A 17,578-nucleotide genomic window follows, 5' to 3' on the forward strand; every position below is an offset into this window, starting at 1 on the left:
AACACTTGGAGGCAGAGGCAAGAGGATATCTGTGAGTTCCAGGACAACCAGGAGTACATAGCAACCCTGTCTATAAATAAATATATAAACAAACAAACAAACAAACAAACAAACGAGTGACTTTAGAAACAAAACATAACAATGATGGTTTGAATAAGAATGTCCAGGATTGGAAAGATGGCTCAGCAGTAAAGAACACTGACTGCTCTTCCCGAGGTCCTGAGTTCAATTCCCAGCAACCACATGGTGGTTCACAACCATCTGTAATGAGTTCTGATGCCATCTTCTGGCATAAAGGTGTACATGCAAATGGAGCACTCCTATTCATAAAATATCATTTAAAAAAAGAATAAGAATGTTCCCTATAGGGGCTGGGGATTTAGCTCAGTGGTAGAGCGCTTACCTAGGAAGCACAAGGCCCTGGGTTTGGTCCCCAGCTCCGAAAAAAAAAAACAAAAAAAAAAAAGAAAAAAAAAAGTACATAATATGGCGCTAGAGAGACGAGGCAGTGGATGAGAGCACTTGTTCTTGCAAAGGACCTGGGTTTGGTTCTCAGCAGCCACATGGATGACAGCTCACAGCTGTGCGAGTTTCAGTTCCCGGGGACCCAGTGCTCTTTTCTGAAGTGCTTGGCCACCAGGCACACACATATGGTAATACGCATACATGTGAGAAAGACACCCATACACATAAAAATAAAGTTAGTAAATCTTTGTTGAAAAAGGCAAGAAAAAGCAACAATAAAACACAAGTAATGCAACAACACTGAAGGCCTGTGGAGATTGGGGTCTCAGAGAACATCTTGCTCTTGCTGAGTTTCATTCTTAGCACCCATTTTGGAGAGCTCACAACTTCCTGTAACTCCAACTCCAAGGAACCCTATGCCTTCTTCCTGATTCCATGGCCACACAAACAGCAGCAGAGACAGAGAGCTGGAGAGCTGGAGATAGAGACAGACAGATGCTAGGGGATGCCTCCGTGCACTCTGTGCTCAGAGGGTGATTGCTGTGCCCAGACATTTGGTTACAGTCTGCACTATGCTCTCAATGCTGTGTAAAAACTGTTTTCCATCACTTCTGATTGGTTAATTAGGACCAGACCAGCCAATTAGCTGGGCAGAGAAGAATAGGGCTGGGCTGCTGATCCTAGTCAGGGGGGATCACAGCTGAGAGAGAAGGTATGGGGGTACCATGTAGAGGGACCAGGAGGACACATGGTTCAGAGCAAGCCAGGGCGAGACTCAGATGAAAGGTACAAGACCACGTGGCTGGGAAATAGGCATCCTTAGAGGGTTAGAATAGCTCAGAACCTGCCCAGCATAGTGCCAGTAGCTTGTTAATAAAAATACCACGTCTCTATGTAGTTGACTCAGGAACTGAGCCTGGCTAGAGCTTGCCTGTGAGTAGAAATGCCCTGCAGATATTTGAGAGCAAAGAGAATGAAGAAACCTGCCCTCCTCCTCCCCTCATACCATTACAGATATACTGTAAGTGTTAGCGCTTTCTTATCCAACTAGAGTCTGTTAATGTGTGGGAGTGAAAACCAGGTCCAGGTTGTTGATTTACCACAGGCAGACATCTTATACTCTCATCAGAAACAGGAAGTCTAGGCTAATATTTTCCAAAACCTACTTTAATAAGGGTTCTTAAATGCTTCCACCTCCCGTATAGCCCACAGACCAAAGGTAGGGGAGGAAAATGGCTAGTGAGACAAGGGGGATGTGGACCTGTCTGGCAGTAGTTCCTTGGGGTGATTCCAGTCTTCATTGTCAGTAGTCCAGTCCACTCGAATCAGCAAAAGCAGCTCAGTCCAGAAGAAACCAACCAGCACGCGTTCGCTGAAGCTGCAAGAAGCATCCGGAACACCTCCAGAAGTTCCCTACATTTTTGGTGCATTTTTCCCTACAAAGGCGTGACAAGGGCAGATGAATGAAGAAAGCAAGGCAAACCATTGTCAGAGGGCCAATAACTAAGTCAAGAGAGAAAGAAAGAAGGAAAGAAAGAAAGAAAGAAAGAAAGAAAGAAAGAGAAAGAGAGAAAGAAAGAGAGAGAGAAAGAGAAAGAAAGAGAAAGAGAGAGAGAAAGAGAGAGAAAGAGAGAGAAAGAGAAAGAAAGAGAGAGAAAGAGAAAGAAAGAGAAAGAAAAAGAAAGAAAGAAAGAAAGAGAAAGAAAGAGAGAGAGAAAGAGAGAGAAAGAAAGATTGATTGATTGATTGATTGATTGATTGATTTGTGTCATTAGAGCCAGTGATTGGCTGGCATACTGGTGGGATGGCTATTCCTAGTAGTCGAATTGACTTCGTCTGGAAGGAACTATAGTCCAGAAATGGAGGCCTGCGATCCAGATCTTGAGGCTGGAAGATACAGGTTTCTGACTTGGATCTTGACCTGGAGATCTTGAGGCATAGTGGCTATGAAAAATTTTAGGCCCAGGCAAAGTAGTCCATGCCTTTAATCCCAGGAGACTGAGGCAAGCAGATTTCTGAGTTCAAAGCTAGCCTGGGACAAAGCAAGTTCCAGAACAAGGAGTGGTGGTACACACCTTTAATCTGGGCCACACCTGCTGGAGTCCTATATAAGGTCTTGGACGAAGGAAGACTCATTCTTCTTCAATGCTTGCACTTACAGCCAGCACCTCTGTTGGAACCTACTTCTACAGAAGGCCATCGGAAACAGCTAGCCTTGTGGGACTAAGCAACTACTAGATTCTTGGACTTCCCATTCACAACTGCCCATTGTTGGGTTAGTTGGACTACAGACTGTATGTAAGTCATTACAAGAAATTCCCTTAATGTATAGAAGCATTCCATAAGTTCTGTGACTCTAGAGAACCCCAAGACACATAGTAAATGTACTAAATGTCACTGTGAGTTAAATACTTGAAAATTGGCCTGCAAGCCATTTAATCCCAGCAATTGAGAGGCAGAGACAGGTAAATCTCTGTGAGTTAGGGGCCACCTGGTCTCCATAGTGAGTTCCAGAATGACCAGGGCTACTTATAGACATCTTTGTCTCAGAAAAACAAACAAACAAACAAACAAACAAACAACAACAGCTGCCCCAGAAATTGGTGGCACAAGTCTTTAATTCCAGCATTTGGGAAGAGGCAGGGGCAGATGGACTCCTGAGTTTGAGGCCAGCCTGGTCTACAGAGTGAATCCGAGTTGGGAATACTCAAGAGAAAATCTGTCTCAAAGCAAGCAAAAACCAAAATCAAAAGGAAAAAAGAGGCCTGCAAGGGGCTGGTAGGAAGGTTAGAGCGTCTGCTGCTCGCAACTACGTGTAACTCAAGTTCCAGTCAACCCATGCCCTCCGCTGGAGTCCAGGGGTGCCCACATGCACATAAAGTAAAAATCAGTACATGGTGGCTCTTAACCACTAAGCCATCTCTCCATCCCTAGGCTACACTTCTCACCATTCCCGCCTTTGTGGTGAGCTCTTTCACTTGATACTTACACAGCAGGCAAGGCTGTGTAATCAAGCAATCCCCTTCCGTGACCGAGGTCCTCTTCCATGAACCTTGTGGCCTTCTGAAATTAGCTCTTGTATTTGGAAGAGCTGCAGCAAGCAGCCAGCTCTAGCTCTCCAAGGCCCTCGAGCGTTGCTGGTTGTTCCAGCAGTTGCTGAGTGAGACATTATCTCAACCTTTCATCCCACATTCAGAAGATAGAGGCAGAGGCATCTATGAGAGCCAGGCTAGTCTCACTCAGTATTCATAGCCTGGCCTGCAACTAAAAACAATCCTCCTGCCTCAGCATCTGGAGTACTAGGATTACAGATAAAAGAAACCATGCTGGGGGGGGGGGGGGTTGGGGATTTAGCTCAGTGGTAGAGCGCTTGCCTAGCAAGCACAAGGCCTTGGGTTCGGTCCCCAGCTCCGAAAAAAAGAAAGAAAAGAAAAGAAACCGGCTTCTCCATGAGACAGGAATAAAGTATCACTCATAGCAAGAAAAAAAAAAAAAAAGAAACCATGCTGGGGCTGCATACAAGTTTTTGCTTTTGTTTTTTTATCTGCACTGTTGGTGATGGAATCCAGGACTGGGAGCAGGAAACTCCATCACTGACTTAATCTACATTCCATTCTTCCACCCCCACCCCCCACCCCCCACCCCCGGACCTTGCGCTTCCTAGGTAAGCGCTCTACCACTGAGCTAAATCCCCAACCCCCCTACATTCCATTCTTATTTTATGAGCACCACTCTCAAACCACCTTCAACCCTGAGTATTTAATAATAATAATAACAATAATAATAATAATAATAATAATAATAATAATAATAATACCACCCTTCGGGTGTATGGGTGTTTTGCCTTCATGTATGTCTGTGCATCGCATGCACGTCCAGTGCCTGGATTCCCTGGGACTGGAGTTACATACAGACAGTTGTGAGCCACCATGTGGTTGCTGGGATTTGAACTTTGAGACCTCTGGAAGAGTGCTCTTAACTACTGAGCCATCTCTCCAACCCTCTTCCTTTCTTTTTTCTGTGACAAGATCTCATGTTGTCCCTCCTGACTCCAGGTTGCCATGTACTGGAGGATAACCGTGAACTCCTCATTGTGCTGCCTCGACTTCTGTGTTTCTGAATTTTTGCCTTTTGCCCCAGGACTGGCTTTCATTACTTGTTAATGAGGCAGTCACTTAAGATGAATATCTGGTCCCTGGAAACAAACCCTTCATCATTGTAACTAACAGTAAAAAATTAATTAAGAAAAACCAAAAAACAAAACAAAAGATCCTAAGGGAGGGCATCCTGTTATTCCCAGGAGAACGTTGATTACTGAAAACTACTCATTAATTTTTCTCGGCAATTTCACAGAGGTCCTCTAGGGGGCGACATCATCCCTTGAGAAGAGGATGGATCTGTCCATTTAGATTTTATTCCGTCACCTTTTTGCTAAAAGCTGGCTTGGATTATAAAATAAGAGGGAAAGAGAAATTGGTTTGCATGCAGCAAGGACAACTTTGTGGAATGCCTTTCCTCCCCTGATTGCTTCCTTTCTTTTCTTTTCTTTTCTTTTCTTTTTTCAAGAGAGTTATTCAGTGTAGCACTGGCTGTCCTGAAACTTGCTTTGTTGACCAGGCTGGCCATTATCTCAGAGATGAAGCTGCCTCTGCCTCCCCAGTGCTGAATTAAAGGTGTTCACCTCACTGCTAGGTCTTCATGGGTTCCTTTCCCTTCCAGATGGCTGGTACCAGGCATTTCTTCCTCACTTGAAAGGACTGAGAATATCTTTTCTGTAGAATCCTTTCCTTTACATAGTAAAACCCTCCTTAGAGCCGGAAAGCAAAAACCCTTGTTGGCCTGGGAACAGAGTTTGATTGGTTAGAAAGTTTGCTTGGTATACAGGAAATTCTGGGTTTGCTTCCCTAGATGGGATGATTGATGCCCGACCATAATCCCAGCACCCCAGAGATGAATGCAGGAGGCTCAGAAGTTCAAGGTTCTCCTCCACTATATAGGAAGTTGAAGGCTAGCCTGGTCTATATAAGGCTGTCAAAAATCCAGATAGGAAGAGCACTGGGGATAGTGATAGGCACCTCCAGTCTTATTTCGGTTAGAGGATCAGAGAGGATAGCCTAGGAGTTCCAGGCTATTACAGTAACATGATAAAATCTAATTTGGGAAGAGAAGAGGGAAGCCAGAGACAAAGCAAGGCAAAAAGAGATCCAAGGAGGAGGTCTACTGGCATTTTGGCTTTGTTTTGTTCTATTTTCTCCAACAATAAATGGTGAAAGTCAGGTAGCGTGACACATCTGTACTGCCAGCAAGTAGAAATTGGAGATGGGGGTGGGGATGAGGAGTTCAGGGTTATTCTCAGCTCTGTAGAAAATTTAAGGCCAGTCCGGGCTAAATGATACTGTCTTTCCCCCACCTCCCCCACCTCAGCCCAAGAAAATAGGGTTTCTCTGTAGCCCTGGCTGTCTTGGAACTCACTCCGTAGACCAGGCTGGACTTGAACTCAGAGACCACCTGCTTGTGCCTTGTGAATTCTGGGACTAAAGTACTGCGCCCCCATAACTTGGCACTTGTCTTTAAAAAGTTTAAAAAGTTAAAGTGCTGAGGATGTGATTCAGAAGTATCTCCCAGCATGTGTAATGTCCTAGGAAAAAGTTTTGCTAGGGAGGGTGTGATGGATCTCTACAAAGCCCTGGCTGTCCTGGAACTGTAAATTAGTCTGTTCTTAAACTCCTAGAGATCTGCCTGCCTTTGCTCCTGAGTACTGGGTTAAAGCTGTGTGCAACCATGCTCAGCTGGGATGTTTCAAACAGTGCTTCCACAGAAAAGTTTGCTTGTTCCAGACAAGGTCTTGCTATTTAGCCCTGGGCTAAAATACATTGTGTAGTAAGAATGACCTTGCTGGGATAAAGATCTATCGATTTAGCTCAGCTAGACCAACGATCTCTTCCTTCTACCATGTGGGGCCCAAGCTGACCCTGGCTGACCTAAAACTCAGGTCATCAGATTTGGCAGCAAGTTCTGTATTCATCTTACTGGCTGCCTCCTTCTCCTCCTCCTCTTTTTAGTTTTCAAGACAGGATTTCTATCTGTAACAGCTCTGGCTGTCCTGGAACTTTCTCTATAGAGCAGGCTGGCCTCAACCTCAAAAGCACAGCGAGCCACCAGCCTCTGCCTGTGGCATGCTAGGATTAAAGGCATGTGCCACCACACCTGGCACCCTTCTTTCTTGACAGAGCTGTGTAGTCCAGTCTAGATTAGGAAATGAGGCTGGGGGGAGCGGTAGAGATGGCTCAGCGGTTAAGAGCACTGACTGCTCTTCCAGAGGTCCTGAATTCAATTCCCAGCAACCACATGGTGGCTCACAACCATCTGTAAAGAGATCCGATGCCCTCTGAAGACAGCTACAGTGTACTTATATATAATAAATGAATAAATCTTTTAAAAAAAAGGAAATGAGGCTGGGGATGAGTCTCAGAATTTGTGTAGCAAATACAGAATTTGGGTTGCCCCCAAAGAGACTAGATTAAGGTTTGCATCACTGGCTCACTAGTTTCTCAAAGAGTTTTGTGTCAAGACCCCCATGTTAGCATCCAGTTGTCCTGCCCCAGGTACCAATTGATGGTTTAAGTCATCACCTGCTGCCAGGTTCTGCAGGTGTGTGTTCCCCCTCCCGTGTGTGTGTGTGTGTGTGTGTGTGTGTGTTCTCTGCTATCTCTTCCCATTTCTGTCCCTGGTGCCCCCTTTCTGTTCTTTGTTCTTATGGCTCTGCTTCAGTCTGTCAGCCTGTAAGACTCTCAGAGAGAATCTTCCCTCAGGAGGGAGATCCTCGAGCCCAATGACCAGTCCGAGTCCACAGGCTGTAATCTGTAAGAGGATTTTTATTGATCAGGATACACAGGTACCTGTGGGTGTCCCAGTCAATTCGGAAGACTGGCGCGCCTAGCAGAACCAGGGACGGATTTTTATAGGGTATTGGGGAGCAGAAGCAGGCTTACAGAAGCAGATGCATGGTTGGTGGATTCAAGTGAGGCGCGGATGTATGGTTACACCCAATTGGCTATTCAAATGAGGTTGTCACATAGCAAGAGAATACGTGCAGGTTGGGGCGTCCGGAATGTCAGGGGCTAGGGGCTTATCTCTTGTTAGGTGGCCCATAAAGCAATACCAATAATTTAGACTGGTTTCTGTATTTTGTTTTCTTTTATGGTCTGTTTCGTCTAAATGATGGGTCAGTTTGTCCCACAAAGCTTGGACACATCTGAACTTTCCCAGGCTTATTTTAGTTCTGAGTCTGTATCTAAAAACTTACTTTTTATTTCTATAGTTGAGGGCCTTGGGCTTGTACAATTCCCTTTCTGGGAGGGGGTCTTTCAAGCCTTTACCCCTTCTCTTGGCCCTCACTCCTGTCCCTTCCCCAATAAATCTGTTACGAGGTGTAATTTCTTAGGGACATAAATTGCATGGGCCCGCTGCATTATATTTCATAACACCCCTACCCCTATATCTCAGGTGAAAAAAAAATTTCCCTTGTCACAAGGCTCTGACTCTCTTCTCCTTCCTTGTCCCTGCCTGCACCATGATTCTTGCATGAGGTTAGAGAATGTGGTATCTTTCGGGAGTCGGTTCTTCCACTGTGCGGGTCAGGATGATCTTGAGTTTCTCATTCTTCTGCCTCCACACTGAGTGCTGCTGTTACACGCTGTGGCTACCGCAACCGATTCTATAAGGTGCTGCGGATGAAGGGTTTCCTGTATGCTTAGAGGCTAGCACTACCAATTTCAACGTTTCTGCATATCCCGGCTCCAAACACATGATCTTAAGCCAACTAAACAACCAGGCTTCGGGTTCAGTCTCCATCTATAAACTAGGAACATCAACTTGGGCAGGGGGTGGACGTCAAAATTTTTGTTAATGGTTTAAGAACCCTATCAAGATTTCCACTTCGCCTTCACAGCCTGGCCCCGCCCTTCTCGCCTCCAAGGATGACGCCACTGGCTGAGTTATGTAGTGACGTCATCTCCGGGCCGCCTCTGCTCCAGCCCCTCTTCGGAAACGTCCGACTCCTGGGACCGGTCTCCGGCTTTCGGTTAAATTTTTTTCCCTCCCATTATTCTCCCACCTAAAACTTTTGGCTCTTCCCGCCTTCCTTCAAACTAGCAATTTTCGGCTCTTCTCGCTTGCTTTGGGGCGAGTTCCTGAAAGTCATTTACCCTTGAGTTATTTAATCGCCTTTCCAGCCCCACCCGTTCAGCTCATTCGCTAATTCCTATTCGCTCGGCTCAATTTATTTCGGCTACTTCCGCCTCCTACTGGGATCCCTTCACTGACTTCGGCTCTTTCCGGATTATCGCAAGTCCCCCGGGTTCTCCAATCCCGAAGCGCCTCGGCTATTTCCGGCTCTCCGTGCCTTCTCTAGCCCCACCCCCACGACCACCCTTGGTTCTTTAGGTGGGTCTTTGATCCGCTTCACGTTGCTTCAGTGACCTAGATCCTTCTTCGGCTCTTTCCGGCTCATTTTAGTCTCGAGTTATTCTCAGCTGTGTTCGGTTCTTTCCGTCTTCTCTTCTCCGCCTCGCCCTTCCGCTTCGGTTCTTTCCGCCTGCCTTCGGGCGGGCTGTCTCTGCCCTTCTCCACGTGACGCTTCTTCGGCCTCCCAGTTACCCCCTCCCTCCACGCCCTTCCTCCAGCTTCAGCCTCTGTGCTCGTCCCGGCTGTGCCGCCATTTTGTGTCAATTCCTGACCGCGGCGGGGGCCGGGCAGCTGGGGCATCTAGGGCGGGCAGACAGTCGGCCCATCTCCATAGCCCGTTCCCTCTTCTCCCTGATTTTTTTTAACCATTCCCTTGCTCGCTCTCCTCTTTCCCCCTTTCCCTTCGCTTGCTCCGTTGCGCGCGGCCCGCGCTAATTACACCCAACCACCCACCAGTGTTCGTGTCCCCCGGGTCTCAGGCCTTGGGGGCCCGCGCGTGTGTGTGTGTGTGTGTGTGTGGCGGAAGGGGACCTCTCGTCCCGATGAGGGTCCTGTGCCCGTGAGCGAGTGACCGCAGGGCCAGGCTGCAGAGAAAGCAGGCGGCGGGCGGCCTCTCCGGGGCCTAGGCCTCGCGGCCTACGTGGAAGTCGGCTCAGAGGTGATTCCGAAACCGAAAAAAATACTATATACCTATATATATGCCCAATTTCCATCAGGAGCCCTGGAGAGCTGAAGTGTGCCCCTCCCGCCACGCCCAAGCAGTCCTTTTTCGTGCATTAACATCCCCTCCCCCTCAAAGGAACGATGGAGGCCGTGCCCGGGACCCCCCCGCCGCCGCCATCAGAGTCGCCACCGCCGCCATCGCCACCGCCGCCATCAACGCCTTCGCCTCCTCCGTGTTCCCCCGACGGCCGCGCGGCCACCCCGCACCTCCTCCACCACCGCCTCCCGCTCCCTGACGACAGGTCAGGCCCCCCGGCCTGGGCCGGGCAGCGTCCCCCGGGGGGGGGGAGGAGGAGGAGGAAGGGGACGGCCGCCATGTTGGGCCGGGCCGCGGAGGAGGAGGAGGAGGAGGAGGAAGGGCGGGGTCGGTGGGTGTCTCTAGCTCGCTCGCTCTTTCTCGCTTCGCTTTCTCTCCCGGCCTCATGCGTTGCCCCCCCTCGCGGCGTTCGCCCGCTCTCCCTCGCTCTCGCTCTGTCTTTTTTTGGGCGCCATGCTGAGGGGAAGGTGAGGAGGCGCCCCCCGGACCCCCCGCGCCCGCCGGTCTGTCTGTCTGTCCGCCCGCCCGGGGCACGGGCCGCCAAGGGGGTGGGCTTGCTGAGGCCCATCAGCCTCCTCGGCCGCCCCTGCTCCGGGAGCTGGCCGTCAGAGGCCTGTCGCCTGGCTTCGGGAAAGGCTTTTGGGGGAGGGGCCCCCGGATTCTCTTGTTTTAGGGGGTTCTCCAGCTTACAGCTCCTCTCTTAGGGGTTCGGATTTGGGGCTCTTCCCAATCCCCTACAGTATCCTTTCTTCTGGGGGAGGCATACCCTGTCCATTTTGGATAGCTACCCGAGTCTAACGGAGGCAGAAAGTGGGGGTTTGGATCAGCCTTCGCTCTATCGTTCTAAAGAAGGTTCCTTAGGATGGGGGCCCTTGTGCACTTTTAATTTTTTGGCGGGAGGTATTTTCTAGCAACTCTCTAGAAGGCAGGCAGGTAAGGGGTGCATCTCCAGCTCTTTTGATGAAAGCCCCTGACCTTCTTTGGAAAACCTATCGTTTTTTTCGGGTCCCAATCTTTTTGTAGGTAGGTGACAGTGGTGGAGGGTCCTTAGTCCTTGAGTCTTTTTTTTTTTTTTTTTTTTTTTTTGCGGGCCTCTGTGTGTGTGTGTGTGTGTGTGTGTGTGTGTGTGTGTGTGTGTGTTGCTTTTGCTGCATTGGATGGTAGAGGAAGTTAGCCATCGCTTTCTCCCGGGCATCGCCCCTCTGGGGCAAAGCAGGGTGCAATCGCTCCTTCGGGAGCAAAGGAGATCTCCCCTTGTACTTTGGCAGGACGTAAACTGTGGCGCCTCTTGTCCTCTATTAAGTGCGAAATGGATTCCCCACGCCCTTCCCTGGCGGATGATAATGGGACCAGCCCGGCGCGTTTGGGGCCATTTCTGCCTTGCTGGAGCCGAAAGATACGGGGTTCATGGTTTGCTGACTCCTGGGGACTAAACTGAGTAGGTTTGAAAATAAAAAGGGGTTTCAGGGATCAGAAAAGCTAGTCTTGGAGGGAGAGAGAGAGAGAGAGAGAGTGTGTGTGTGTGTGTGTGTGTGTGTGTGTGTGTGTAGGGGGTAGGATGGCGAATACGCTAGACAGATGGCTCGCAGCCGCCTAGGGAACCACAGAGGACCCCTTCAGACTTGGGTCTCAGCCCTTTCTCCCCACTTCCACCTTCTGTTTTCCCTTTCTCCTTCACAGACCCTCCTTTGCCTTTTAAAAGAAATGCCACCCACATTCAAAGACACAGGTGCAGCAGTTTGGTGAGCTTTTTTTACAATTTTTTTTTCTGTTTTGTTCTAATTAAATGTATCGTCCTGGGAATCGCAGCCCTTCGCAGCCAGACTACAGTTCAAGGAAATAAACAGATTAGCGGAGGTCTGTTCGCTAAGCCCACGTTGGGCTTCCAGGCCCTCTCGGGGGCAGGTGCTTTACTCAAAGGTGCTTACGAGCTTTATCCGACCTCTAAGGAGTTCTCTTATGTCAGAAGTGTATGTCTTACAATGGGTTGGGATGGTAAGTAGCCTCTTTTATTGAGTAATTCAATTATCTCCCTCTTTTAGTCCCTTTCCTGCCTGCTTACTCCTCGCCTTTAGACCAAAGTGATGCTTGAGAGTGGATTTATTATGTTCAAATCAGGATTCTAATCTATTGAGCCCTTTAGACTTGCACATCCTTTCAGTGTTTAATTTATAAAATTTTGATGTACACAGTTTAAAAAAAAAAGTGTTACTGTAACATGACAAAAATCCATGAAAAGGCCCAGTATGTTTTCAGACCCTTGGTGACCCTCTATTTCCATCCATTGCTTTGTCTCCAGCCTTCATGTGAAAGTGGCTACTGCAAGTCCCTCTGGAGGGGATAAGCTTACAGAATTTGGTTTATACTTGTATTCAAGTTAAAGTCACACTCTCCCTCCCCCCCCTCCCAAAAAAGACTGTTGCAAGCAGGCCCATTTTTCATATTTTTTACTCAAGTGTTACTTATGGTAATAGACATTTAAATTGAGCAAGTCATTTGTAAAGTACTGTCTAAGCACAAAATGTATCTGTAAACTGTGTCAAACCCTGATCTCTCCTGTCTCCACTGCTCTTTGTTCAAAAGCACATGCCTGACCGTGAGAAGTTGATGTAAAACGTGTTACACGCCCAGTCATGTTGGAGAGAACATGTCCCCACTCAGTCCCCCTCATCCTACACATACAAGTTAAACAACAACAAAATCAGCAGCAATGACTTGCAGGACCTAACATTGTCCTTCTGATGTGTTTTACAAGCATAAGTTTTTCTGTTAAAGACAAAAACACGCTGAAGTTCCATTGTCCCTAAAATACTTTGTTGGCAAGGGAAGTCTTCCTCACACAAGCCTAGTCCTGTCCCCTTTGCATTGTCAGGAGGAGTGATGTCCGTCTGCACTTGAGGACCCTGTAAGCTGCAGTTTGTTAGGCTGTTTGTTTTACTCCCATAGATGTATTCAGTTTTAACTGCCATGCAGTGGTGGTCTGATGTAAAATCAGCTCTTTGAGGAAGATTTCCAGAATGTACAGCATTCCCCCACAAAACGTCTAAAGCACGAACGAAACACACTCTCCAGTGCGCTGGGTCAGCTGGAAACAACATTTGAAGGTTCCCATCTTGTGTAAAATTCCTCCAGGAGCTCAGAGCAGAAACTGTCAGCTGATAACCCTTCTATTCCAAGAGTTTAGGATTACTACGTTGTAAAAGAATATTTAAACTTTAAAAATAAAATATTAGGAAATGAGATTCCTTTTGGGAATCAATTTAGCAGTCATTTTGCTGAATGTGAGAATATTTCCTACAAACATTGTATTTAAAATGCTCTCAGGCATATCCCTGCAAGGGCTTTTTTTGTTTTTAGCTTTTTTTTTTTTTGTTGTTGTTTTTTGGTTTTTTGTTTTTTGTTGTTGGCAAAGGAGTCCCAATATTAAGCCAACTGAGTTTAAGTATTCTGTATTTTTGAAATGTCACAGTAGTACCTTTTTTTTCTCCCTAAACTGATGTACCAGTATTAGTTAATAATGAAATTAATGGATGTTGCAAAAGCAAAGAAAAGGGTGTCACTGGGAATCCCTGATGTTAACAGTAAAGCTTATATACTTTGTAACCTTGGAAGTTTGTTTTCTCTGGATGAAAGATTTTATTTGAAAGTCAAAATCTCCCAAAAGGAGCAGAATGAATTCTGACCATGACACTGTAGATGCTCCAAGGTAGAGTCCCCAGCACCCAGTTCTCCAGTTTACTCCACCAAAGAGGAGAAAGATCATTCAGGATAGGGGCTTTCTAAGTCCTAGTCTGTCTTCTAAGGGCTCTACTTCATGTACTCTAAGGGTTTGATTTTTGACAAGACAGACATTTCTGGAAGTGAAGGTAGCCAGCTGTTCTAGGAACTCATCCTTGTAGCTTTGCCTTACCCAAGAAGACCCATCTTAAAGGGATTTGTTCGGGAAGGCAGGCTGTCCTGGCTGTTCTGCCTGGTGACTGTGGCTCTTGAGTTTGTTTCCCTATAGCTGAGCCCTAGGACAGGCTCCTGGGCCCTGGCACTGGCTGCCCATTGCTCTTGCCCATGGCTGTCTCAGAGCCAGGTCAGATTCTTCACTTTGTTTTGTGGAAGAGGTGCGGAGGTTGGGGGACTGTTGAGTCCCTGGAAACCTCTTTCATGGGAGTAAGGATTAGGGATCCATTTCTAGTGAATACCTCTGTTGAACGTCACTGATTAGACTGCTTCTAGGTCTCTGGATAGCTTTAAGTCAAACCAAATTCAGGGAACCTACTTGTGGTCACTGGGTGGACTCTTCTAGTAGTGCCAGAGTGGCTGATTTGGCCCTGCAATCGGATCTGAAGTGATAGGGCTTGAGTTGAGCCAGGCCCACAGCTGTGTCTCACCACTGCTGGGGTGCACAGCAGGCCAACAGGAAGGTTGCAGCTTCCTGGCAGTTGTTACTTGCTGACTGCTTTGAAGGCCAGGGAGAAGCAGCTCGCTCATTGGCAGAGGTAATGGAGGATGGTCTGGAGTCGGTTACATAATTAAGGCCTTGTAAATGGCAAGCTGCCTGTTTGGATAAGTTAAGGCAAACTTTCCAGCTCTGGCTTTCCAAGTTTTGAGTCCTCATCTGCTACAAAGCTCTGTTGCGTCTGTGAATGCTGTAGATACACTGTTAGACACAATGCAGCAGTTCATAGCTGGGTTAGTGCTATGTGTGAGGTGCAGGCATGTTGCCCATTGAGGTAATTCTTAATTTGGTGTGATAGAAATGAAGACTTGGCCTCTCAGTGGGTGCTAGTTCAGCTACATCATCAGAGAGATACTTTTTCATTAGGATGGAGGCTGTCTGCTAGGAATAAGGAGCTTGTTTCTCCTGGCCAGGTTGCTCCTCCCAGTAGAGAATCCTATGCTTTTTTCCCTGCTTCGGTTGTGTTGATTGGTGACTCAGCTCCTTGTTTGTCAGGCAAGTGGTGACATCTCTGAACACTGCAGATGTCAACAGGATGTGAAGAAAGAGTGTGGGTATTTGAAAACAGCTACTGCTATTTGGGGCTGATGCCATCCAGCACCAGTGCCCACTCAGGGTCACCACCGTCCAGTGGGCACTACAGGCCACCCATATAGTGGCTGCCACTCTGTCCTTACTGGGAGAAATTCTAAATAGAACACTGGCAGTCCTGTGTGTAAACAGAAGCAGGATGTGTCTGTCTGAGGGAAGTTCGCTCATCTTGGACCTCTCAGGTTCTGGGCAGCTTTCTTAATCAAAAGAGGCCTGCTGGGGACTACAATGGAAGTCATCTTTTGGCACTTCCTGTTTCACAGTGCTTGATATAGATGCTGAAGTGGTCCTGCTGTCCTGAGCCAGTGGGAGATGATGTATTGGTATGCGTTTGCTTTTGCAGTTAGAGTGAGTCAGCATTCCAGCTGAGGTTGGCCCCTGAGAACCAGGAAGCTGGGGACCCAGAGCCAACCTCACTCTACCCCTCCCTTTTGCTGTGCTTCAGCCAGCCCTTCCTGGCCTGAATCTCTTGAGGGCCAGGCCTGCTAGACTCCAGGATCTGCCGCCTCTTGTACTGTGGCTGAGTTCCGAAGGCCTGCGTCTATTGAGCAGCTAGGCTTGTCCTGCCCTTTGTTGGGAACAGAAATGCTTCATATGTCTCTTTTGGTTTGGATACTAGGGGAGAGGAGGAACCATAGGCCCAGTTCCTACTATTCATCCTCTTCTTCTTTTTTCGGAGCTGGGGACCGAACCCAGGGCCTTGCACTTGCTAGGCAAGCGCTCTACCACTGAGCTAAATCCCCAACCCCGGCCCAGTTCCTACTAGATAGCTGCTCCAGAGCTGAGTTCCCAGCCCTTGCTTGTTTTTGTGTTTTGTTTGTGAAGCAAGGCCTCACAGTTTAATCCATGTTGGCCTCCAACTCTTAAGCGGTGCTCTTCCTTAGTCTTAGAGTGCAGATGTGCCGCCATGCCTGAGTAGCCCCTGTATTTGTTGCTTTGTTGGTTGGTTGCTGCACAGTAGCCCTGACTGGCATAGAACACTGGGCAGCTCACCAAGCTGAAGCCAATGTACGGCAATCCTGCCTCTGCCTTCTAAGTGCTGCAATGACAGGTGTGTGTCCCAGTGTCCTTTGCCTTTTTAAGGCTAGATCTGAGTTTGTAGCACAGCTGTTACCTTTATAAGTAGAAAAGCCAAAGCATAACCATGAGGCTCTGCTGCAGGCTTCACACATGGCTCCTTAACCTGAGCATTTGCTGAGAAATCAACAAAAAGATCCAGTCACAAAAATTGCTGGGGGCTGTATGTGACAGATGCTATTTGTCCCCATTGTTCTGTCCTGAGCCTGCTCCAGTACTTTGGTACTCCCTCCCCACCCCTACCCCTGTGCTCTGTTAGATTATTTTTATTTAAAGTGTATGTGTTGGCATGTATACAGTAGTGCAGGGGCTCCCAGAGGCCAGAAGCAGTAGAACCCCTGGAACTGTAGTTATACCTGGGGGCTGGAAACTATGTCTTCTAAAAGAGCATCCAGTGCTTTTAAATACTGAGCCATCCATCCCTTCAGTTTCTTTTCTTATATGAGACAGGCTCTCATTCTATAGTTCAGGTTGGCCTTAATCTTGAAGAAATCCTTCTGCTTCTGCCTCTCAAGTACAGTGTGATGTAATTTTTTTTTTTTTTTTTTTTTTTTTTTGTTATTTGACCCAGATTCTCAACTTGCTATAAAGATTAGGTTGACCTCAAACTCAAATCTGCCTCCTGAGGTTGTGATTAAAGACAACCACTACAGTACCTATCAGGTACCGTAATTTTCATACTGATATGCTCACTATGGGCTATGACCATGTATTGATATGTCTGCATATTAGACAAACATCAAAAGAGGGTAGAAAATGTAACAAGTTATACTTCCTTTATATTTACACAGAATGTAAAGGAGGTATAGATGAAAGGCAGAAAGTTTGAGCCTGGCATGATGACTAACCCTAGACTCCTACCTTCCCAGAAGCTAAGGCAAGCTCATGGGCAGCCCGGGGCGACTCTGCTAGATCCTGTAGAGATAGAAATAGAAAATAGTACTGACTGGGTATGTGTGCATCAGTGGTGTTTTGCTTGCCTGGCATGTAGGAAGCCCTAGGTTTCATTCCCATCCCCAGTACTGCAAACAAGTATGAAAAGGAGATTTGAAAGCTGCTTGTCTAGCCTAGGACTCTGCAGATATTGTCTTTGTCCCAAGTCAGTTTTTGTAGGCCATATTTATCTGCATAGCCATGCCCACTTGCTTTATCCTTACTAGCAATAGAACTGAAAAACAGAGACAAGGACTATGTGGCCTGCAAAAAAAATGACAGCATATACTCTGGGCTTGCTGGCCTTTGTTCACAGTGACCATAGGCAGTATGCTTAAGCAGGAGTGCCTGGGGAGTGTAGGTATCCCATAGAAAGTTGGTCCTGCAGAGGTGGGCAACACTGCCGCCACCTTGTCTTCAGAGGTTTGGTCATCCTTGTAATCTACTCCTGAGCATGTAGAGACCCAGGCCTAAGCTTTTCAGCTGGAAAGTGGATGGATGGGTGTTTCCTTTTTTGAGGTGCTGGGGATTGAACCGGAGTGTACTAGACCAGTGCTTTACCACAGAGCTACATACTCAGCCCTCGTGGATGGGATTTTCATTAGTGAGAACTGATTCAAAGTCACTGGGCAGTGGTAGCACATGCCTTTAATCCTAGCACTGGGAAGGCAAAGGCAGGCAAATCCTTTGAGTTTGAGGCCAGCCTGATCTACAGAGTGAGTTCTAGGACAGCCAGGGTTGCATAGAAACCCTGTGTCACCCCCACCCCCAAACAAAACAAAACAAGACAACAAAACCAGCCCTTTACTGGTTAAAGGAGCTTGCTGCTTGTCCAG

The 17,578-nt window shown here is 47.5% G+C and overlaps 2 protein-coding genes across 15 annotated transcripts in view; one reads left to right on the forward strand and one right to left on the reverse strand.

Moving 5' to 3' along the window:
• The window catches only part of Ccdc9 (coiled-coil domain containing 9), a 126,635-nt gene extending 119,725 nt beyond the window's left edge, over positions 1 to 6,910 (reverse strand). Inside the window, exon 1 of the mRNA XM_087590117.1 lies at positions 6,868 to 6,910. The gene's annotated coding sequence lies outside the window, so the exon portion shown is untranslated. The remainder of the gene's footprint in view (positions 1 to 6,867) is intronic.
• Positions 6,911 to 8,488: 1,578 nt separating this feature from the next.
• The window catches only part of Zc3h4 (zinc finger CCCH-type containing 4), a 37,476-nt gene continuing 28,386 nt past the window's right edge, over positions 8,489 to 17,578 (forward strand). For 2 of the 14 annotated variants that reach the window (NM_001427316.2, XM_087588137.1), the window contains 1 exon segment: positions 10,059 to 10,158. In NM_001427316.2, the coding sequence (NP_001414245.1) occupies positions 10,145 to 10,158 (14 nt within the window). In that variant the 5' untranslated portion in view covers positions 10,059 to 10,144. 14 annotated transcript variants of the gene reach the window in all.

This window comes from Rattus norvegicus, chromosome 1 (assembly GCF_021556685.1).
Source record: "Rattus norvegicus strain SHRSP/BbbUtx chromosome 1, alternate assembly SHRSP_T2T, whole genome shotgun sequence".
NCBI classification, from domain to species: Eukaryota; Metazoa; Chordata; class Mammalia; order Rodentia; family Muridae; genus Rattus; species Rattus norvegicus.